At 43.8% G+C, this 23,410-nt stretch overlaps 1 protein-coding gene and 1 long non-coding RNA gene across 3 annotated transcripts in view; one reads left to right on the forward strand and one right to left on the reverse strand.

The window, feature by feature from the left end:
* The window catches only part of LOC129144241 (uncharacterized), a 38,329-nt gene extending 32,772 nt beyond the window's left edge, over positions 1–5,557 (reverse strand). Inside the window, exons 1-2 of the long non-coding RNA XR_010157687.1 lie at positions 5,463–5,557; positions 4,477–4,595 (exon numbers count right to left, since the gene is read on the reverse strand). This is a non-coding gene — a long non-coding RNA (uncharacterized LOC129144241). The remainder of the gene's footprint in view (positions 1–4,476; positions 4,596–5,462) is intronic.
* Positions 5,444–22,173, forward strand: SNRPC (small nuclear ribonucleoprotein polypeptide C). 2 transcript variants are annotated; one of them, XM_001171894.8, is made up of 6 exons: positions 5,444–5,915; positions 6,279–6,321; positions 10,937–11,045; positions 16,240–16,329; positions 18,675–18,779; positions 21,825–22,173. In XM_001171894.8, the coding sequence occupies exons 1-6, from the start codon at positions 5,908–5,910 to the stop codon at positions 21,947–21,949; spliced, it is 480 nt and encodes a 159-aa protein (XP_001171894.1). In that variant the 5' UTR covers positions 5,444–5,907; the 3' UTR covers positions 21,950–22,173. The 2 variants fall into 2 exon arrangements, with proteins under 2 accessions (XP_001171894.1, XP_009449353.1); XM_009451078.5 differs by lacking the exon at positions 5,444–5,915 and adding an exon at positions 5,920–6,086.
* The last annotated feature ends 1,237 nt before the right edge of the window (positions 22,174–23,410 follow it).

Here is a 23,410-nt window from a genome sequence, read left to right on the forward strand (position 1 = left end):
CACTGCAACCTCCACCTCCTGGGTCCAAGTGATTCTCCTGCCTCAGTCTCCCGAGTAGCTGGGATTACAGGTGCGTGCCACCACACCTGGCTAATTTTTCTACTTTTAGTAGAGACAGGGTTTCACCATCTTGGTCAGGCTGGTCTTGAACTCCTGACTTCAGGTGATCCACCTGCCTCGGCCTCCCAAAGTGCTGGGATTATAGGTCTGAGCCACAGTGCCCAGCCCAAACTTTATCTTATAAACATATTTGCATGTCTGTGAATTAATGATGTACTGCAGCATCACTAAATTAGAAAGAGACAGGAAACAATTTAAGCATTCATCAATAAAGGACTGATTAATATATGGAGGTACATCTACACAACGAAATACTATGCATCTGTAAAATAGAACCAGGAAACATATTTTTGTTTGCATATGGATAATCTTTTTCTGGAAAGATATGTAAGAAACTGGGAACAAGGGGCTGGGTGCAGTGGCTTACGCCTGTAATCCCAGCACTTTAGGAGGCCAAGGCAGGTGGATCACTTGAGGCCAGGAGTTCAAGATCAGCCTGGCCAACATGGTGAAACCCTGTCTCTACTAAAAATAGAAAAATTAGCTGGGCGTGGCAGTGCACACCTGTAGTCCCAGCTACTGGGGAGGCTGAGGCAGGAGAATCACTTGAACCCGGGAGGTGGAGGTTGCAGTGATCCAAGAGCACACCATTGCACTCCAGCCTGGGCTACAGAGTGAGACTCTGTCTCCATAAAAAAAAAAAAAAAGAGGCCGGGCGTGGTGGCTCATGCCTGTAATCCCAGCACTTTGGGAGGTTGAGTTGGGTGAATCACGAGGTCAGGAGATTGAGACCACCCTGGCTAACACAGTGAAACCCCATCTCTACTAAAAATACAAAAATTAGCTGGCCGTGGTAGCGGGCGCCTGTAGTCCCAGCTACTCGGGAGGCTGAGGCAGGAGAATGGCGTGAACCTGGAAGGCGGAGATTGCAGTGAGCTGAGATCACGCCACTGCACTCCAGCCTGGGCGACAGAGCAAGGCTCTCTCTCTCAAAAAAAAAAAAAAAAAAAAAAAAAAAAAAAAGAAGAAGAAGTAAAGAAAAAGAAAAGAAACTGGGAACAAGGGTGTGGCTGGGAAACATTTTTGTGGTTTTCTAATTTTCTACCATGTGTATACACTACCTATTCAAATATAAGTAAATAAAATACATTTTAAATGTAAAATACCTTAAGAACAACATAGATGTGTTATGAAGTAGATTACTAACTGTGAGTTTTTAGGACACCACGCAAGAGCACAAGATTTCAAGGGCATTTCAAGCTCAGGTGGGCACTAGGGATTTTGGCTATAGACCTAGAGGAATGAGGGTGACAAATGAACTCTCTCAGTTGCCTTGGACATTCAGAGAAAAAGTGTGAAAAGCACTGCTTTACAAGATAGCAGGGCCTATGGGCAGGAAATGATGCAGATACCCCTTGGGACTTGGAGATAAGGTCACTCTGAGCATATATACATATGTATATATACATGTATGTCAAGGTCCAACCTGGAAAACCATTCTAAGTCTTTAAAACACAAGGAACAGGCTGGGCGCGGTGGCTCACGCCTGTAATCCCAGCACTTTGGGAGGCCGAGGCGGGCGGATCACAAGGTCAGGAGATCAAGACCATCCTGGCTAACATGGTGAAACCCCGTCTCTACTAAAAAATACAAAAAATTAGCCGGGCATGGTGGCAGGCGCCTGTAGTCCCAGCTACTCGGGAGGCTGAGGCAGGAGAATGGCGTGAACCCGGGAAGCGGAGCTTGCAGTGAGCCGAGATTGTGCCGCTGCACTCCAGCCTGGGCGAGAGTGCGAGACTCCGTCTCAAAAAAAAAAAAAACACACAGGGAACTTAATCCAGATAAATGGTTTATACAGGTGTTGGCAGAGACAAAAAGCCAAACAGAATAGTCAAATAGCCCAGACAGAGATGAGTGACAGCAAGAAGCTACTGCCACCCTTACACTAGAGGGACAGGACAACACTGTGCTACCAGAGCTCAGGGTCTAGGATCAACTACTACAAGTTAGATCCAAGTAGGTTGTAGGAGACAGCCTGATGTTGAGGGGTGGGGAGAGGATGGATACTCTGGCTTGGAGGTGGTGTCAGGGTAGGAGATACTCTGGCTTTTTCCTTGATCTCTCCAATCTCCAGAAAATGCCTCCAATTGATGGAGCCCAGCAATTCAGCTTGGAAGTCAACCAGTATTGGAGTCCAGCCCATGCAGCCTTCATGGAGTCAGTCCACCACTGACTTTTTTTTTTTTTTTTATTTGAGTCGGAGTCTCGCTCTGTTGCCAGGCTGGAGTGCAGTGGCATGATCTCAGCTCACTGGAACCTCCACCTCCTGGGTTCAAGCCATTCTCCTGCCTCAGCCTCCTGAGTAGCTGGGACTACAGGTGCGCACCACCATGCCCAGCTAATTTTTGTATTTTTAGTACAAACGGGTTTTCACCATGTTGGCCAGGATGGTCTTAATCTCTTGACCTCGTGATCTGTCCGCCTCGGCCTCCCAAAGTGTTGGGATTACAGGCGTGCGTGCCACCACGCCTGACCTTTTTTTTTTTTTTAATAGTGATGGAGTCTCACTCCACTGCCCAGGCTGGAGTGCCGTGGCCAGACCATAGCTCACTGTAGCCTCCAACTTCTGGGCTCAAGTGATCCTTCTACCTCAGCCTCCTGAGTAGCTGGGATTACCAGTGTGAGCTACTGAACCCGGCTTCCACTGCCATTTTGAAAAGAGCAGGGGAAAAGTGAAGAATAGACTTGAAAGCAAAAAAAAAAAGGCCAGGGTCAGCACAGAGGGAAATCAGGAAGAAATCAAAACATAACTGATGGGCCGAGCGTGGTGGCTCATGCCTGTAATCCCAGCACTTTGGGAAGTTGAGGCTGGCAGATCATTTGAGGTCAGGAGTTCGAGACCAGCCTAGCCAACGTGGTGAAACCCTGTCTCTACTAAAAATACAAAAAAATGAGCCGGGCATGGTGGCACACACCTGTAATCCCAGCTACTTGGGAGGCTGAGGCATGAGAATCTCTTGAACCCAGGAAGCGGAGGTTGCAGTGAGCCGAGACAGTGCCACTGCACTCCAGCCTGGGTGACAGAGTGAGAACGTATCTCAGAAAAAACCAAAAACCAAAACAAAATAAACAACATAACTGATGAATCCATTCCCTTGAGGAAAATCAACTGAAGGTACCTGGACAAAGGTGGGTTTCTGGAAATGCAACATCAAGACCCAGGCATTTTCTGCAAAATGTCCTTTATAGCTGGTTTGTCCAAACTAGGATCTAGATGTAGATGATACACTACATCTGGTTGTTATGTCTCTTAATATTTAAATTTAGAAAAATACCTTTTCCTAAATTAGTGAAGGAAAGAGGCCAGTTGTCCTTACAACATCCTACTGCCAGAATTTGTTTGCTGCCTTTTGCTTTCCTTTAGCTGATCCTATAGCCTATCCTGTTAACTTGATTAGATCTAAGTTAAACATTTTTTTAAAATTATTTTTAATTTTTGTGGCTACTAAACATTTTTTTATGATATGTCATAGTTGTTGGGTATAGAGGCTAACACATGTAATCCCAGAACTTTGGGAGGCTGAGGTGGGAAATTGCTTGAAGTCAGGAGTTTGAGACCCTTTTTCTGCAAAAAATTAAAAAAATTAACAAGGGTATGGTGTCAGGTGCCTGTAGTCCCAGGTACTTGGAAGGTGAAGAGGGAGGATTGCTTGATCCCGGGAGGTTGAGGCTGAAGTGAGCTGTGATAGAACCACTGCATTCCAGCCTGGGCAACAGGGCGAGACCCTCTCTCAAAAAAAAAAAAAAAAAGTCATAGTTGATGGTAGCTACTTAATATTGTCATCCCAGCAGGAGACACATAATATCTGGTTGTTCTGCCATTATGTTAAGATTTACCACGGTGTTATGGTGGTAAGAGCCGGGGCACAGTTAACTTACCCCTTAGGACCAGGAAGTAATCTTTGTGGTACTTACTCTTTCTAAAGGTCAGTTTCCTCATCTGAAATGTGAATAAATAGGGTTGTTGAACGGATTAAGTAAATCAATGCATTTAAAGAACCTATGACATAGTAAACATTCAAATAAACTAGCAATTATTATTATTATTTGGTTGCAATTCTACCATCAGAGAACATAGGGTAGAAGAACAAAAACAAAAACTCCCTCTCCTCAGGTCCCAACGCTTGCTAATATTTCCCTTTTCTAAAAGGAGGAAGGCCATTTTGGAGTCTGACAGACCAGGCTGGAAGTTTGGCCTTATTGCTAGAACAGGTGGTATCTGTGGACAAGTTACTTCTATCAATTTTCTCCTATGTAATAATTACCTTTTGTGGAGGGGTTAGTGTGTATATTGTATTAAACACTTACAAGGATCTTCACATGTAATTCTTCCTTGAATCCTACAATAATTATTACCTGCCGGGCGCGGTGGCTCACGCCTGTAATCCCAGCACTTCGGGAGGCCGAGGCGGGCAGATTACTTGAGGTCAGGAGTTGAAGACCATCCTGGTTAACACGGTGAAACCCCGTCTCTACTAAAAATACAAAAAAATTAGCCGGGCGTGGTGGCATGCGCCTGTAATCCCAGCTACTCGGGAGGCTGAAGCAGGAGAATGGCGTGAACCCGGGAGGTGGAGCTTGCAGTGAACCGAGATAGCACCACTGCACTCCAGCCTGAGCGACAGAGTGAGACTCCGTCCCAAAAAACAAAACAAAACAAAAACAAAAATAAATTTAAAAAAGACGAGACAACCTTTCTCTATCCTCTGTAAAGTTGGACTCCCCTCTTCCCTGCTTCGCTTTGCTCCACCTAACCCACTACTATAAATATTTACCATTTTTTTGAGACAGGGTACCACTCTGTCACCCAGCCTGGAGTGCAGTGGTGCGATCACGACTCACTATAGCCACGACCTCCTGGGTTCAAGCGATCCTCCCATCTCAGTCTCCTGAGTAGCTAGCTGAGACCACAGGCGGGCGCTATCACGTCCAATTTTTTTTTTTTTGATACGGAGTCTCGCTCTGTCGCCCAGGTTGGAGTGCAATGGTGCGATCTCGGCTCACCGAAACCTCCGCCTCCCGGGTTCAAGCCATTCTCCTGCCTCAGCCTCCCGAGTAGCTGGGATTACAGGGGCCCGCCACCACGCCCAGCTAACTTTTGTATTTTTAGTAGAGACCGGGTTTCACCAGGTTGGCCGGGCGTATCTCGAACTCCTGACCTCAGGCGATCCGCCCGCCTCGGCCTCCCAAAGTGCTGGGATTACACGCGTGACCCACCGCGCCGGGCCAAAGTCTGGCTAGTTTTTAAATTTTTTGTAGAGACAAGAGTTTCGCTATGTTGCCCAGGGCTGGTGTCCAACTCCTGGGCTCACGTGATCCTCCCGTCTCAGCGTCGGGAGTACCTGACATTCCAGGCGCGAGCCACGGCGCCGGCTCCTGTTGGTTTTAATATCTGTCTTGTTCCACTAGAATCTCAACCCCACGAGGACAAGAATTCTTATCTGTTTTGTTCACTGCTGTTTTTTCAGCATTTATAGCAGCTCCAGGCGCGTAGCAGAGAATCATTAAATATTTATAGAAAGATTAAATACGCTCTTCCGGAAGCACCGACAAACAAGATTAAGTGAGCTTGGATTGAACCTCGTAGCGGCCCGTAGTACTCCTCCTTCCCGCCATCCTATAGATGAAAGGAAGAAAAGGAAAAGCCCCGCCCCTCGCTCGGCTGCTGGAGGCGAGGGCTTCGGAAATCTTCATGCTAGTCTCGTGGGGTTCCGCGGTGTCGTCGCTGGCTGTGCGCGTCATTTCCGGGCGTCACGTAACGGAGTGGCCAACGGCCTGCAGAGCAACATGCCCAAGTGAGTGGGGCCCCGGAATCTGAGGGTGATCGTAGTCACTAGCTGTGGCCCCCATGCAGGAGCGGAGAGCGGGTTCTGGTTTCTGAAACCTCGAGGGATGGGAGAGTATCTTGGCCGGGTGGACGGAGGCAGGGAGATGGAGAGTGCTAGACACCCCATTTTAGAGTGCAGGTGGATCCCGCTTAAGGCAACAAAAAAAAGCCTGGTTTATGTGTCGACGCTTTGACGCTTTTGAGTCGTGAGGCGGTCTGGCTTTTTGTTTTGTTTGTTTGTTTTGTTTTTATCTTACATGAACAGCACTTCCGTGGATGGGCATCTCAGTGGTTGTCATCTTCTTTTTCTCTTCCTTTCACCTCTTTTCAGGTTTTATTGTGACTACTGCGATACATACCTCACCCATGACTCTGTAAGTGGCATATCTATTCATAGTTTCAAAAAGCCTTATGTGTAATAATTAAATGAGTTTTGTGTTTTTTTTAAGTTGCAAGTTGTGCTTTCCCACCTGCTGAGGTTTAAGGTCTACTCCTTGAAGAAAATAATTGGAGGTTATTTTCCCACCCTTCAGTAACTTTAATTAAAAACTGCTTAACAAGTCAGACATGGTGGTGTGCCTGCAGTCCCAGATACACAAGAGGATGAGGTGAGAGAATTGCTTGAGGTCCAGGCTGCAGTGAGGCATGATCAGGCACTGCACTCCAGCCTGGACAACAAAACAAAAAAAGCTGCTTATCAAATAATAACAACAGTTAAAGTAGAATGTTTTGTTAGTACTTTTTTTTTTTTTGAAACGGAGTTTCGCTCTTGTTGCCCAGGCTGGAGTGCAGTGGCGCAATCTCGGCTCACTGCAACCTGCTCCTCCCGGGTTTAAGCGATTCTCCTGCCTCAGCCTCCCGAGTAGCTGGGATTACAGGCATGGGCCGCCACGCCCGGCTAATTTTGAATTTTTAGGAGAGATGGGGTTTCTCCATGTTGGTCAGGCTGGTCTCGAACTCCTGAACTCAGGCGATCTGTCCTCCTCGGCCTCCCAAAGTGCTGGGATTACAGGTGTGAGCCACCATGCCCAGCCAACCCGGTCTCTTAAAAAAAATTTAGTGGTCTATCTTAAGAGCACTTGAGTGGATCTTTTACCATGCATGATTTTGTAATGTGCATTGGTTATTTGGAAAATGTTGATTGACTTGAGTTAGTGCCAGGGTTCAAATGTAGACACATTTGATTATGTAATGAAAACCCTTGGGAGGCCGAGGCGGGCGGATCACGAGGTCAGGAGATCGAGACCACGGTGAAACCCCGTCTCTACTAAAAATACAAAAAATTAGCTGGGCGCGGTGGCGGGCGACTCTATAGTCCCAGCTACTCGGGAGGCTGAGGCAGGAGAATGGCGTGAACCTCGGAGGCAGAGCTTGCAGTGAGCCGAGATCCCGCCACTGCACTCCAGCCTGGGCAACAGAGCGAGACTCCGTCTCAAAAAAAAAAAAAAAAAAAGAAAACCCACGTTAATTAATGTCACAATCTAATCAGAACCACCTTTAAGTATTGGGAAGCTGTCAAGCTTATGGTGGCAAATAATATTTTCCAAAATTCTGATTTTTGCTTAATAGCTCAAATTCTATCATTGGCAGTACTTTCCATTGCTCTCCTTGAAGTGACAGGCTCACTCCATTCATTTTTGAGAAGTCTGAATATACGGTTTGTGTCTCAGTCACTCTCAAATAAAAATGGTGTTCCATCAAAGAGGCAGCTGGGCTGGATATGGTGGCTCATGTCTGTAATCCCAGCACTTCGGGAGGCCGAGGAAGGAGGATTGCTTGAGCCCGGGACTTCAAGAGAGGCAGCTAGTAGAGCTCACAATTTGAACAATTACATGCCTGCTTTTCCTTGAAAGAGCGTCATATTTTGGCATGCAACACAAGTGGCTTTGTCTATACTTCCCATTTTGTCACTCAGAATATTAAAAAGAATTGAACTTAAGGGTTTTTAATAAAAATTAATAATTTTGTTGCTTCATTAAGGACACTCAGTGAAACTGGCTTTTTTTTCCCCCATGAGTACATACGTTGAAGAATACAGTGATCACTAATACAGTAGGTTGCCATTGCCTTGATTCATTCTAAAGTACCAGGAGTTTGGCATCATCAGTGAAAATGTCAATACAGTGAAAAAGGAAAGTAATGGCTTAGTAGTATTATGAAAACACTTTGACCTTGCAGACCTCATGAAAGAGTCTCAGAGACCCTTAGATGTCTGTCTGTGAACCATATCTTGAACACTGCAGCTCTATGCTTTGCTATCTCTGTAGAAATCTGATTAAATCATAACTCTTTTTACAGCTGAGGCCTCACTGTGTTTCCCAGGCTGGTCTATATTATGATTCTTGATCATCTTGAATAGTAGCTGGAAGAAACTGGCCAGTGATTTTTCTATTGTCACCTTATTTGAAATTCTTTCTAACATATGGTCAGATGTAGTACAGCATTAATAGAGATGTGGAACATTTAAGTTGGGTGGTTCCTCTTGAAGACATTATTATAGTTCTGTATATTATCTTTTTTTTTTTTTTTTTTTTGAGATGGAGTCTTGCTTTATTTCCCGGGCTGGAGTGCAATGGCGCAATCTTGTTTCACTGCAGCCTCTGCGTCCCAGGCTCAAGCAATTCTCCTGTCTCAGCTTCTCCAGTAGCTGGGATTACAGGCCTGCACCACCACACCTGGCTAGTTTTTGTATTTTTAGTACAGACGGGGTTTCACCATGAAAAAACGGTCCCGCCTCGGCCTCCCAAAGTGCTGGGAGTGAGTCACTGTGCCCGGCCAAGTTCTGTGTATTATCATACATTGTCCTAGAATAGAGTGCTCTGATAAATTGGTATTTTTAGTAGCTAGTCAGTTCTTGCTTATAGGTCCCTAGTCCTTTTTTTACCCCTCTCTAGGTAAAACCCCTCGACATAATTTTCTGAAATTGTTAATGAGGGGGCTGTGCTTTTCTGCCCTTTTTTGGCATTATAGTTTAATATACCTATTATTCACCTTCTTGCTAATGCCAGAATTCAGAGAACTGAGAAGTATTTCTTTATATTATAAATATCTTTTCATGAGAAATGTCATGAACCCTTGTTCCTTCTAAAATGATGTCTTGCAAAAATAGAAAATGTCTATGGTGATTGATTTTACAGATCCCTGCAGTGGACTTAGAAATGTGTAAAATCAGCTGGGTGTGGTGGCTTACACCTGTAATCCCAGAACTGGGAGGCCAAGGTGGGCAGATCACGAGATCAGGAGTTAAAACCAGCCTGGCCAACATAGTGAAACCCCATCTCTACTAAAAATACAAAAAAAAATTAGCTGGGTGTAGTGGCACGCGCCTATAGTCCCAGGTACTTGGGAGGCTGAAGCAGGAGAATCACTTGAACCTGGGAGGGAGAGGTTGCAGTAAGCTGAGATCTTGCCACTGCACTCCAGCCTGGGTGACAGAGTGAGACTCCGTCTCAAAAGAAACCAAAAAACAACAACAAAAAAGAAATGTGTAAAAACATTCAGTAGTGCTGTAATTTTTGGACTTTGGTTGATTTTTAGTCATGTTTTTGTTTTTTTTTTTGAGATGGAGTCTCACTGTGTCGCCCAGGCTGGAGTGCAGTAGCATGATCTCAGTTCACTGCAACCTCCACCTCCTAGATTCAAGTGATTCTCCTGCCTCAGCCTCCCGAGTAGCTGGGATTACAGGGGCGTGCCATCATGCCCAGCTAATTTTTGTATTTTTAGTAGAGACGGTTTCGCCTTGTAGGCCAGGGTGGTCTTGAACTCCTGACATCAGGTGATCCGCACGCTTTGGCCTCCCAAAGTGCTGGGATTATAGGTGTGAGCCACCGTGACTGGCTGCTAGTCATGATTTTGTTATTAGGCTTAAGGCATCATTATATTAATGTAAGCAGTGGTTGGGAGGACAAGGAACAATTTTTTTTTTTTTTTTTTTTTTTGTGACGGAGTATCTCTGTCACCCAGGTTGGAGTGCAATGGCATGATCTTGGCTCACTGCAAGCTCCGCCTCCTGGGTTCACGCCATTCTCCTGCCTCAGCTTCCTGAGTAGCTAGGACTACAGGTGCCCGCCACCATACTTTTTTGTATTTTTAGCAGAGACGAGGTTTCACCATGTTAGCCAGGATGGTCTCGATCTGACCTCGTGATCCACCCACCTCGGCCTCCCAAAGTGCTGGGATTACAGGCTTGAGCTACTGCGCCCAGCCAGGAACAATTTTTTTTATTTTGGAGATAGGATTTTGCTTTGTCACCCAGGCTGGAGTGTAGTGGAGTGATCTTGGCTCACTGTAGCCTTGATCTCCTGGGCTCAGACGTGCTTCCCATTTTAGCCTCCCAAGTAGCTGCAACCACCAACTTTGCTGCAGTTACTCAACTGTTCCTTGTAGAGAGAAGCTGTAGCCAATATATAAATAAATGTGCTGGGCTCTGTGGCTCACACCTGTAATCTCACAGCACTTTGGGAGGCCAAGGTGAGAGGATCACTTGAGCCTAGGGGTTTGAGACCAGAGTGGGCAACATTGTGAGACGTCATCTCTACAAAAAATTAAAAAGTTGGCTGGTCATAGTGGCTTGTGTCTCTAGTCCCAGCAACTCAGGAGGCTGAGGTGGGATGATTGCTTGAGCCCGGATGGTTGAGGCTGCAGTGAGCCGAGATCGTGCTATTGTATTCCAGCCTGGGCAACAGAGCAGGACCCTGTTAGAAAAAAAAAAAAAGATAGAGATAAATGTGGTTGTGTTCCAATACTTTTTTTTTTAAAACACAAAAGCCAGTGGCCGGCCAATGGGGCATAGTTTGCTGACCTCTGGTCTAGATAATGTAGTAAAAAAATTACCACAGTGTGTTGCTGGATAATGTTTTTAAGTAATACTGTAGCAGCCAGCTAATGCTGCTGATACTAGACACGCTACTTATATAAAGGTAAAACTTTATTAAATTTTTAGTGTTGGACATTTGTTTCTACGTCTGATATGATCTTTTTATTTTACAGCCATCTGTGAGAAAGACACACTGCAGTGGAAGGAAACACAAAGAGAATGTGAAAGACTATTATCAGAAATGGATGGAAGAGCAGGCTCAGAGCCTGATTGACAAAACAAGTATGTTTCAATCTCTTGTTCTGCTGTGGTAAAATGGTCCTATTCTTTCTTATCCCTGTCTCTGGTGTTTTTCACAGAGGCAACTCATTCTGAATGATAAATAGGAGCATTTGGATGTGTCAAATGAAAGAAGCAGAAGGTCATTGGTTTCTCAAGGATATAAGAACACATTAATATTTATTATTGAGGATAGAGCAATCAGAGACAGCAATAAGGTTAGATGGGGAAGTGAGGCAGAGAAGAGTGGAGGTGCTTAATATTTATCTATTGGCACAGACGAGATTTTGTAGCAAATTTCTATAAAGCCCCTTTGTAGTAATCCACAGGTTTTAGAAGTATGTTCCTATTCTAATAGGAGCAGGTGAGGAGTGGGTTTGTGGTTTTCCCCAAATAGTTTGAGACTATATTTAGATTTCTTATTTGTAGTCCTGATAGAGTACTAGTCAAAAAGAAACTACCTGATGTAACAAAATAGTCTGGATATGTTTTGGACCCCTGTTGTACCTCCCATGCTCTTTTTGTTAGGAACATTTTGTTCTGGCTTATTGGGTCCAGGACACTAACAGAAGGAGATATTGCATTTTTACTTTAGATCATCCTGGTATATTTGAATCACGGCCTTTCTTAATCATTCATTGTACTCCAAGCTGGCAAGCAAATATGGGCTTTGTGATGTGCCTTTTTAAAAAAGCAGTAGGCCAGGTGCAGTGGCTGATGCCTGTAATCCCAGTACTTTGGGAGGCCGAGGCGGGCAGATCACTTGAGGCCAGGAGTTGGAGACCATCCTGGCCAACATGGTGAAACCCCATCTCTACTAAAAATATAAAAATTAGCGGGGCGTGGTGGTGCCTGCTTCTAATCCCAGCTACTCAGGAGGCTAAGGCAGGAGAATCGCTTGAACCCAGAAGGTGGAGGTTGCAGTGAGCTGAGATTGCACTACTGCACTCCAGCCTGGGTGAGAGAGCGAGACTGTCTCAAAAAAAAAAAAAAATTAAAAATTTGTATTTTTTATTTATTTTTATGTATTTATTTATTTGAGACAGTCTCACTCTGTCGCCAGGCTGGAGTGCAGTGGTGTGATCTTGGCTCACTGCAACCTCCACCTCCCAGGTTCAAGCGATTCTCCTGCCTCAGCCTCCCGAGTAGCTGGGATTACAGGCGCATGCCACCGTGCCTAGCCAATTTTTGTATTTTTAGTAGAGACGGGGTTTCACCATCTTGGCCAGGCTGGTCTTGAACTCCTGACCTCGTGATCCACCCGCCTCGGCGTCCGAAAGTGCTGGGATTACAGGCGTGAGCCACCATGCCCAGCCAAAAATTTTTTAAAAAATTAAAAAATAATAAAAAGGCAAAACTGGCCGGGCACGGTGGCTTACTTACGCCTGTAATCTCAGCACTTTGGGAGGAGGAGGTGGGCAGATCTTCTGAGGTCAGGAGTTCGAGACCAGCTTGGCCAACATGGCAAAACCCCATCTCTACTAAAAATACAAAAAATTGGCCGGGCGTGGTGGCTCACGCCTGTAATCCTAGCACTTTGGGAGGCTGAGGTGGGTGGATCACCTGAAGTCAGGAGTTCGAAACCAGCCTCAACATGGAGAAACCCCGTCTCTACTAAAAATACAAAATTAGCTGGGCGTGGTGGTGCATGCCTGTAATCCCAGCTACTCGGGAGGCTGAGGCAGGAGAATTGCTTGAACCTGGGAGGCGGAGGTTGCGTTGAGCCGAGATCGCGCCGTTGCATTCCAGCCTGGGCAACAAGAGGGAAACTCCATCACAAAAACAAAACAAAAAAACAACAAAAAACAAAAAATTCAGACGGGCATGGTGGTGTGTGCCTGTAGCCCCAGCTACTTGGGAGACTGAGGCAGGATAATCGCTCAAACCCAGGAAGCGGAGGTTGCAGTGAGCTAAGATTGCGCCACTGCACTCCAACCTGGGTGACAGAGTGAGACTCCATCTCAAAAAAATAATAATAATTAATAAATAATAAAAAGGCAAAACTATTGTGGAAATTTTCAAATAAAATAGAGAAGCGGGGGCCTGGCATGGTGGCTCATGCCTGTAATCCCAGCACTTTGGGAGGCCGAGGTGGGTGGATCACCTGAGATCAGCAGTTTGAGACCAGCCTGACCAACATCGAGAAACCGTGTCTCTAGTAAAAATACAAAATTACCTGGGTGTGGTGGCACATGCCTGTAATCCCAGCTACTTGGGAGGCTGAGGCAGGAGAATCGCTTGAACCTGGGAGGTGGAGGTTGCAGTGAACAGAGATCTCGCCACTGCATTCCAGCCTGGGCAACAGAGCGAGACTCTGTCTGAAAAAAAAAAACTAGACAAGCTTAATGAACCTCCCATTCTGAATTTCCTCACCTTTCATTTCTCATTGCTCAGCTGTAGCACTCTTGTTCCATTTATTCTAAGTTTCTCAGCCTCGATACTGTTGGCATTTAAGGCTGGATAATCTTTTGCTGTGAGGGTCTTCCTGTGCATTTCAGGATGTTTGACAGCATCCCTGGCATATGCCAACTAGATGCCAGTACCAACCTCCAGTTGTGACTACTAAAAATATCTCCAGGCATTGTGCAGTGCCCCTGGGAAGCAAAATTGTTTCTGGCCGAGACAGCCACTGAATATTGTTATCTACTCCCTTTCTCCTTCCTGGATTATTATGGAGCAAACCTCAGACATTGTCCCAGTTTTTAAAATTTATCTTATTTATTTATTTATTTATTTTATTTATTTATTGAGATTGAGTCTTGCTCCATTGCCCAGGTTGGAGTGCAGTGGCACGATCTCAGCTCACTGCAGCCTCTGCCTCCTGGGTTCAAGCGAGTCTCCTGCCTCAGCCTCCCGAGTAGCTGGGACTACAGGTGCACTCCACCACACCTGGCTAATTTTTTTGTATTTTTGGTAGAAATGAGGTTTCACCATGTTGGCCAGGCTGGTCTTGAACTCATGACCTCAAGTATTTGCCTGCTTCGGCCTCCCAAAGTGCTGGGATTACAGGCATGAGCCACCATGCCCAGTCACAATTTTTTTTTTAGAACTGAGTCTCACTCTGTTGCCCAGACTGGAGTGCTGTGGTGCCATTAAAGCTCACTGCAGCCTCAAATTTCTGGGCTCAGGTGATCCTCCGGTCTTGGCCTCCTGAGTAGGTAGGGCTACAGGTGCACACCACTATGCCAGGTTAATTTTGTAAAATTTTTTATAGAGATGGTGTCTCACTTTGTTGCCCAGGCTGGTCTTGAACTCCTGGCCTCAAGCAATCCTCCTGCCTCGGCCTCCAGAAGTGTTGGGATTATAGGCATGAGCCACCACACCTGCCCCATTGTCCCATTTCACATGAAAAAATAAACCATGATGTAATCTTGTCCCCTTATTTGAAAAGATGTTAGAAATTTCTTGGCATTAAAAGATTTACAGTATATTCTGTAGTTACTTTCCATATGCAGCAAAATAATTTAGGATGAATAAAGTTTTTTTATTTAAATTTTAATTTTTTTAGAGATAGAGTCTTACTCTGTCACCCAGGCTGGAGTGCAGTGGCCTGATCATAGCTCACTGTAGCCTTGAACTCCTGGGCTCAAGCATTCCTCCTGCCTCAGCCTCCCAAGTAGCTGGGACTACAGGTGCACACCACCATGCTCAGCTAATCTTTATTTTTTGTAGAGACGGGATCTCACTGTGTTGCCCAAGCTAGTCTTTAACTCTGGAGCTCAAGAGATCCTCCTGCCTCAGCCTCCCAAAGTGCTAGGATTACAGGCAGGAGCCACTGCACTCGGCTTGAATACACGTTTTTGTTTTTGTTTTAAGGCTAGTCAGAATAAACATTTTTAGTGGAGGACTTTTTGAGAATGGCGAGGAGCCCCTCAGGGACACACCCATGAAATCCATGATTATATTGACATAGAGCCTGCTACTAAGTCAGTGACTTTGCTTCCCCCACTTCAGGCTTTACAAGCTGTCCTCTTACAAAGGATGTGAGAGAGGCCTTTTTGATTGAAAGAGTCCATATTGGGGTGTAATCCCTGAGATCGCACAGGCTTTATTCAGAGGCATATGGATAATAAGCTATTCATGAATCTCCACTTAGGTCACTTTTTTTGGATCTGATCCCATGAATTATCAATAATTGATGAGTAATTTGACTTCCTTTGCATTGGTGGGAGTGGAGTGGGATGGGCTGTAGACAGCTTATGTCAGGAATAGACTTTATGAGTGTGTATTTTAATATTTATTTGTGATTCTTTTCTAACACTAAATATAGATGATCTTCAGTTTCTCTTGTTTTCTCTTGTGCTTCATCTGAAAAAAAATTTTTTAATTGATTGCATTAGACTTTCTTAAAAATCATAATCTCTTTTGGGGCAGGCTTGTAGTTTGAAATCTTTGTATGTTTTAAATATCCTAGTTTAGTGCATCGATTTCCAAACTGGTAAGCCAACATGGTGTATTATTTTGACCTAGGACAGCATACATAGGAAAGATAGAAATTTTATAAAGCCTAGCTTTTTGGGCACGTATTACACTTTTTCAAACAAAACTATGAATGGCTTGAATTGGTTATAAACTACATCTATAGATTAAAGATGACTGTTCCTCTTTGGTAAAAGACATTGATAGGGCCAGGCATGGCGGCTCACGCCTATAATCCTAGCACTCTGGTAAGCTGAGGTGAGTGGATTGCGTGGACTCAGGAGTTTGAGACCAGCCCGGGCAATATGGTGAAACCCGGTCTCTATAAAAAATACAAAAGTTAGCCAGGCGTGGTGCCATGCACCTGTAGCTACTCGGGAGGATGAAGTGAGAGGGTCACCTGAGCCCGGGAGGTCGAAGCTGCTGTGAGCTGCGGTTGTGTCCCTGCACTCCAACATGGGTGACAGTGAGACTCTGTCTCAAAAAGAAGACACTGATAGGCAGGAAATTTTTGCTCCAGTCTCCCATATTTAATTTAGCCATAGAAATGCTAAGTAGAAAACATAAATCAATAAACCAATTAACTGCACTTTTAGCCGGTGAATACCTAAAAATGATTTTAAAACTGTAGAACCATGATGTAATAATTTTAGATGACAACTAGCAAGAGTAAAGTAACTGGAACCGTTGAAGACTTAAAAGAAAGTGGTTATTTTAGTTACTGGATTGTTGAATTCTTATTCATCTTTTTTTTTTTTTCTCACCCTCATCTCCAAAGCGGCTGCATTTCAACAAGGAAAGATACCTCCTACTCCATTCTCTGCTCCTCCTCCTGCAGGGGCGATGATACCACCTCCCCCCAGCCTTCGTAAGTTTAAACTTTTAATCTTAAGGGGTGTGACGGGGCAGGCTATCCTTTGATTAGGTTAGATTATCTCACCGTTGGCTTTCAAATGCTGTTGCATTTGTATGTAGATAGTAATATAAATGTATAAATATATAAATGTTGAATATAGATGCAGGTAGTAATAGAAAACAACTTTAGTGGTATAATTTCTAAAATAACTTTAGAGTTAACTTTTGATTGCATTGTCACTAAGATACTGTCTTTGTGGAATCCCAAGTGTGGATCTAAGACAGATTTAAATGGAAAGAAAGCTCAGAATGAACCTGTGATTAGATGAGCTAATACATGAATAGGAGTTGCTAGGTACATTAAATTATTTACTGCTATGAGCCCAGCACTGGAGGATTAAAATAGCTGATAAACTCCTTAGTCTTTTGCCCTATTTTCTAACCCACCTAACACCAAAATCTGTACCTTAGAAAGATAAGAATTAGGCTGGGCGTGGTGGTTCACACCTGTAATCCCAGCACTTTGGGAGGCTGAGGTGGGTGGATCACCTGAGGTCAGGAGTTTGAGACCAGCCTGGCTAACATCGTGAAACCCCATCCCTACTAAAAATACAAAAGTTAGCCAGGCATGGTGGTGCACGTCTATAGTCCCAGCTACTCAGGAGGCTGAGGCAGGAGAGTTGCTTGAACCCGGGTGGTGGGGGTTGCAGTGAGCTGAGATCACCTCACTGTGTACTCCAGCCTGGGCAATACAGCAAGACTTTGTCTCAAAAGAAAAAAAAAGAAAAGAAAAGAAGGAAAGGTAAGAATTAGATCATTGAAAGTGGAGTGGATCATGGGCCCAGCTTTCTGGGAAAGTTTGTTGTTTCTGTGTGACAGACAAGAGGAGACTGAGTGCTGTACTGGGTCGTACTGTACTGTAGCTCTCCTGGGAGGGGTCAGACTGAAATCACATTCAGGACCTAGACTCAATCTTGCACACAATCATGGGTATAAACCCAGGGAAGTAGACTGTTTGTAATAGTTGCACACTAATGTAGGTGGACCACTAATGCCCTGGCAAACCTTTTCTGGGCACCTGCCATCCTAGGACCTGGTCAGGCCTCAGCCCATAGCAACTCCAAGGTTACTTCTCTCTCCTTCTCTACCTTGACTGGCTGGCACTCAACTCCATTATTTTTGATAGCGGAATAGTCTATGGTATGAATTTACCATAATTTACCTCACTATTTTCTTTCTTTCTTTCTTTCTTTCTTTTTTTTTTTTTTTGAGACAGAGTCTCACTCTGTTGCCCAGGCTGGAGTGCAGTGGCACGATCTCAGCTCACTGCAACCTCCGCCTCCTGGGTTCCCTGGATTCAAGTGATTCTCCTGCCTCAGCCTCCCGAGTAGCTGGGATTACAGATGCGTGCCACCACGCCCAGCTAATTTTGTATTTTTAGTAGAGATGGGGTTTTGCCATGTTGGCCAGGCTGGTTCCGAACTCCTGATCTCCTATGATCTGCCCGCCTCGGCCTTCCAAAGTGCTGGGATTACAGGCTTGAGACACCACCCCCAGCCTACCTCACTATTTTCTTATTAAGTTGTTCCAAATTTTAGGTATTGTAAATGATACTGTCAGAAATATCCCTGCATATAAGTCTTTGCATTTTCAAAGAATCTTTTAAAACCATGTTTTCATTTTTTTACAAAGGGATCTTAAATTAGATACTTGTGGCTTAAGTTCATCAGCTTTTTGTCAGGAGCTCTATAGAAGGTACAACCTCTCCACCCCCTTGTTTTGTTTTTTTAAATTAAAATCTCAATTTTTTCTTAACCTAGGGAATCTGACTTTATTTTATTCTTCTGTCTAAGCAGGCTTGTTCTTGCTTTTTATTCATAGATTAATGTGTTATGGCCTGTGATTTTTGTGGATCTGCTATTATAAAAAGAGACCATAAGAGGGCTGTTGTTTCAGAATTTGAAGGAGTTCATGAGATCCTTTTAGTTTGATTAAGAAGAGAAAATGTTGCTGGGCGCAGTGGCTCACGCCTGTAATCCTAGCACTTTGGGAGGTCGATGTGGGCAGATCACCTGAGGTTGGGAGTTCAGGACCAGCCTGACCAACATGGAGAAACCCTGTCTCTACTAAAAATACAAAATTAGCTGGGCGTGGTGGCACATGCCTGTAATCTCAGCTACTTGGGAGGCTGAGGCAGGAGAATTGCTTGAACCTGGGAGGCAGAGGTTGTGGTGAGCCGAGATTGTGCCATTGCACTCCGGCCTGGGCAACAAGAACGAAACTCCGTCTCAAAAAAAAAGAAGAGAAAATGTTAATATGTGAGCACACCTTAACCACAGGCTCCATTCTTTATTTCAGCGGGTCCTCCTCGCCCTGGTATGATGCCCGCACCCCATATGGGGGGCCCTCCCATGATGCCAATGATGGGCCCTCCTCCTCCTGGGATGATGCCAGTGGGACCTGGTAAGTTTGAATGTCTGTCTTTCTAGTTTGCTCCATTTAGTTTAGTTACTATGCATAGCTGACACTTAATGGAAGGAAGTCAGTATGTGTAGCCAAAGCTTGAAAATGGAGAGTTGTGCTCCACTTCTGAGGGTGGAATATTTACATAAATTATCTAATTAGCTGTCTAAATGTACTATTGTAACAAATTAAATTTGGTCAATTATTAATGATAAAGAAAAAGAAATACTTGGTTTATCATTATAATTGGATGGTGTCCAGTGACCTTGTGCTACTAAAAGCAGGATAGGTTGCTTCTGTTTTTCTTTTCCTCTCTTCTGTTTCCTTGCCTCATCCTGGCTTTTGGCCATTTATACTGAAGAGAAGGGTAGATGAGCTTGTTCCATTTTGTGGGAAGGGGGAAGGTTATAGATACATTTTCTCAGTTTTGATTTGGAGCAGAGCCACTTCTTGTTGCTTGTTTAATCTTGCAGTTTAACTTGGCCACATCATTATATTAAAAAGGCTTTCAGCCTGGTAGTTGTTTTTTTATTTAGGGAGGCGTAAAAAACTTACACTTCAGACATTTTATTTTAATGTAAATTTAAACATACATTAATTTGCAAATCTTTTTGATACATGAGCAGGACCTTTGCTTTGAGAGTGTGTCTAGGCCAGGCGCGGTGGCTCATGCCTGTAATCCCAGCACTTTGGGAGGCCAAGGCAGGCAGATCACGAGGTCAAGAGATCAAGACCATCCTGGCTAACACAATGAAACCCCATCTCTACTTAAAAATACAAAAAATTAGCCAGGTGTGGTGGCACGCGCCTGTTGTCTCAGCTACTCAGGAGGCTGAGGCAGGAGAATCGCTTGAACCCAGGAGGCAGAGGTTGCAGTGAGCTGACATTGTGCCACTGCACTCCAGCCTGGGTGACAGAGTGAGACTGTGTCTCAAAAAAAAAAAAAAAAAAAAAAGTGTGTCTAATGATTGGAACACTGTATATTTATTGCATAAACCAGCAAGCCATAACTATAGCACATCCTCCACCAACTTTAGTTTCATTTCTTTGAAGTGGTCTGAGACCTTGTGATATAATCTAGTTCCAATCTTTTATGATTATTTTGCCTACCAAATTGTTGAGCATTTTTTGGTGATAGTTTATCTGAGTCTTCCTAAGTATTAAGTTAGTTTTCATAGAAGCTATTCTCTTTTCACACTCATTTAATTGGTTTGCAGAAAAATTATATATATATAATTGGAGTAATAAGTACAACTGACATAATCAGGTTTGGGAACAGATGTGACCAACACCTACAACTCTTCTGGAAAAACAAGCTGCAAAGTTACTAGAGTAGCTTCCTAGGCAGAAGTATCAGTATGTGTGCTGCAGGTATCACTTAGAGGAGGGGGAGAGTGTAGATAAAGAGAATTCCTGCCTTACTGACTTGTGAGCCCAAAACACAATCAAATGACTTCAATGGCTTTAGCATCCTTAAGCCAGTCTCACAAATTCAAATTCTTAGAGGTTTTAGGGATGTGGTGAACTGGGGAATGCATGATTCATCTAAAGAAGGCTTCTAGAACTCAGCTTCAGCCTATGGTTGACATTTGAGAATACAGGCTTGGTGTTGCCTTTTCTCCTGAGTTTGCTTTTTGTTTTCTGTTTTTTCAAACCAGGATAAAATGATAAGATTGTGGGATTTGTGTTAAAATAATTGAGTAGTTAGAGGGTGGACGGGGATAGGAATGGGTGGGGAGTATAGATAAAGTTGTCCATGAGTGGATAATTGTTGAAGCTGGATGATGGATACATGGATGTTCATTATACTCTTCTTTACTATTCTTGTGTATGTTTGAACATTTCCATAATAAAAAGTTTAAAAGAAAAAAGGAATCTAGACTTTTGTATGAAATCCCAATGTTGTCAACTGATTCAAAGTAAATTCACTATGGAGACCAAAGAAAACGAGTTTTTAATCTTTGGTCTATGTCCATCCATTTCCTCTAAGAAATTCTTCAATATAGGTTAAGCATGGGCTTTTATGTCGTATTTAGAAGTTAGTAGTATTCTCTGTTCCTGTTTAAATTGGTCTTAAATTCTGTACCTGTTGGATTTTGTGTCTTTGCATATTCTTGTGTTTCACCATTTGTGATAAGGCTATATTCAAGTTTGAATATGGTTTTCTCTTGAACCCTTTGCTGCAAACCTTTAATCAAAATTATTTAGTTAACAATAAATTGGTAAGATTTGATATTTAAAAAGAATATAGATAACGTGAAATTATGTGGCGTAATAGTAAAATTAATATCCATGAACCCACCACCCAGCTGAGAAGTAGAACATTATCGATTCCATTGAAACTACCTGTGTTCCTCCCCTACCCCTCTGCCTGCCCTCCCCTCCCTGGCTCATTTATTTGGCTGGTTTATTGATGGGACACTTAAAAAAATTCATTAATAGTTTCTGAAATGCATTAGAAAAATCAGATTTTTGTGTGCGCTAATTGTTATAAATCACGTTATTGCCTATTATTTTTCTTGACTTGAGCTAAGTATGGTTACTAACAGGTTCTCAGCATGGGCCTCCTGCTCACCTTTCCTACAACTCCGAACAAACGCTTAGTGGTAAGATTGTCCTCTGTGCCTGTGTACATTCATGAAATAGCTCCTGGTTATATGGTGGATAACACTGATTAAAAGAGCTGACTGAAAAACATGTGACTTAGTTGTGAATTTCCCTGAGTGAGAAAAAAAAGGTCAGTTTAGGGAACTAGTGTCCCTGGCGATTTCTGGAAAGCAGTCTATTAATAGTTTCCCCCTTACTATCATTAGATCATGATTCCCATATGGTTCTTGTGTTGACCTTTTTGTTTTTTGTCTGAGAATGTCTAAGTAATTTACAGATGTGATAAATTTGTTGCATTTCTTCTGTCACGTATGTCTTTTTTCCAGCATTTTGCAAGGGGGGCTACGTTTTTTGTTTTTAATTGAAGTCCCATCAAACTCTCCCTGAATCGTATTTTCTGACTCCCTTTTTCTCCCTCTTCTTTGTTTTGTCCTGCAGCTCCTGGAATGAGGCCACCCATGGGAGGCCATATGCCAATGATGCCTGGGCCCCCAATGATGAGACCTCCTGCCCGTCCCATGATGGTGCCCACTCGGCCCGGAATGACTCGACCAGACAGATAAGGATAGAGGGGAGGCCTTATTGTATCGGTTTTATATTACCTGTTCTGCTTCACCAGGAGATCATGCTGCTGTGATACTGAGTTTTCTAAACAGCATAAGGAAGACTTGCTCCCCTGTCCTATGAAAGAGAATAGTTTTGGAGGGGAGAAGTGGGACAAAAAAGATGCAGTTTTCCTTTGTATTGGGAAATGTGAAAATAAAATTGTCAACTCTTTCAGTTAAAAGTGTGTTCCCTTTTTCCTCCTCTCTGTGTTCTCTGTGTATTATAAAAGAAATGAAACATTCCAGTTCTGTTTCTCTAGCTCATTATCTCTTCAGCATATCCTCTGCGTGAGATTATTTTTCCTTAGCTATATGGTAAATCTCTTTGGGCATCCTCCCTTTATTAGTAAAGTCATCTTGTACAGCACTAAATCTAGCACTTGCAGAGCTTTTGTTGGTTAAAATAATAAACAGCTTGGTTAATTTTTCACATGAATAACACTTTGTATAGTAAGTGGAAAATTTTAAGTCTTTTATGCTGAAGTAAGGGAAAATAGTTCCCGTCGTGTGCATGTCAGCCAAGAATGGGAAGAATTGCCCTAACCTCAGCTTCTCCTTTCTCTCAGCTCCCCTCTTTCTTGGGCTCAAATAATCTGAAAAATTTCTCCTTTTTAAAAAATAACTTTAAGGCCAGGCGTGGTGGCTCACGCCTGTAATCCCAGCAGTTTGGGAGGCCGAGGAGGGCAGATCACCTGAGGTTGGGAGTTCCAGACCAGCCTGACCAGTGCGGTGAAACCCCATCTCTACTAAAAATACAAAAAATTAGCCAGGCGTGGTGGCACATGCCTGTAATCCCAGCTACTCAAGAGGCTGAGGTGGGAGAATCACTTGAACCCGGGAGGCAGAGGTTGCAGTGAGCCGAGATCGTGCCACTGTACTCTAGCCTGGGCGACAGAGTCTCAAAAATAATAATATAATAATCAAAAATACTACTAATAATAACAATACAAAATAACTTAAGGGCCGAGTGTGATAGCTCACGCCTCTAATCCCGGCACTTTGGGAGGCTGAGGTGGGTGGATTCCTTGAGTCCATGAGTTTGAAACCAGCCTGGGCAACATGGGGAAACCCTCTCTCTACAAAAAAATACAAAGATTAGCTGGGTGTGATGGCACACGCCTGTAGTCCCAACTACTCTAGAGGCTGAGGTGGGAGGATCGCTTGAGCCTGGGAGGCAGAGGTTGCAGTGAGCTGAGATTGCACCATTATAGCCTGGGCAACAAGAGCAAGACCCCATCTCAAAAAAAAAACAAAAAACAAAAAACAACCCAAACAACTTTAAATTAGAGATAGTGTCTCACAATATTGGCCAGGCTATTCTGGAACTCCTGGTTTCAAGCATTCCTCTTGCCTCAGCCTCCTTAAGTGTTGGGATAACAGGCGTGAGCCACTACACCTGGCCTGAAAACTTTCTGTAGC

This window comes from Pan troglodytes, chromosome 5 (assembly GCF_028858775.2).
Source record: "Pan troglodytes isolate AG18354 chromosome 5, NHGRI_mPanTro3-v2.0_pri, whole genome shotgun sequence".
Taxonomy (NCBI): domain Eukaryota; kingdom Metazoa; phylum Chordata; class Mammalia; order Primates; family Hominidae; genus Pan; species Pan troglodytes.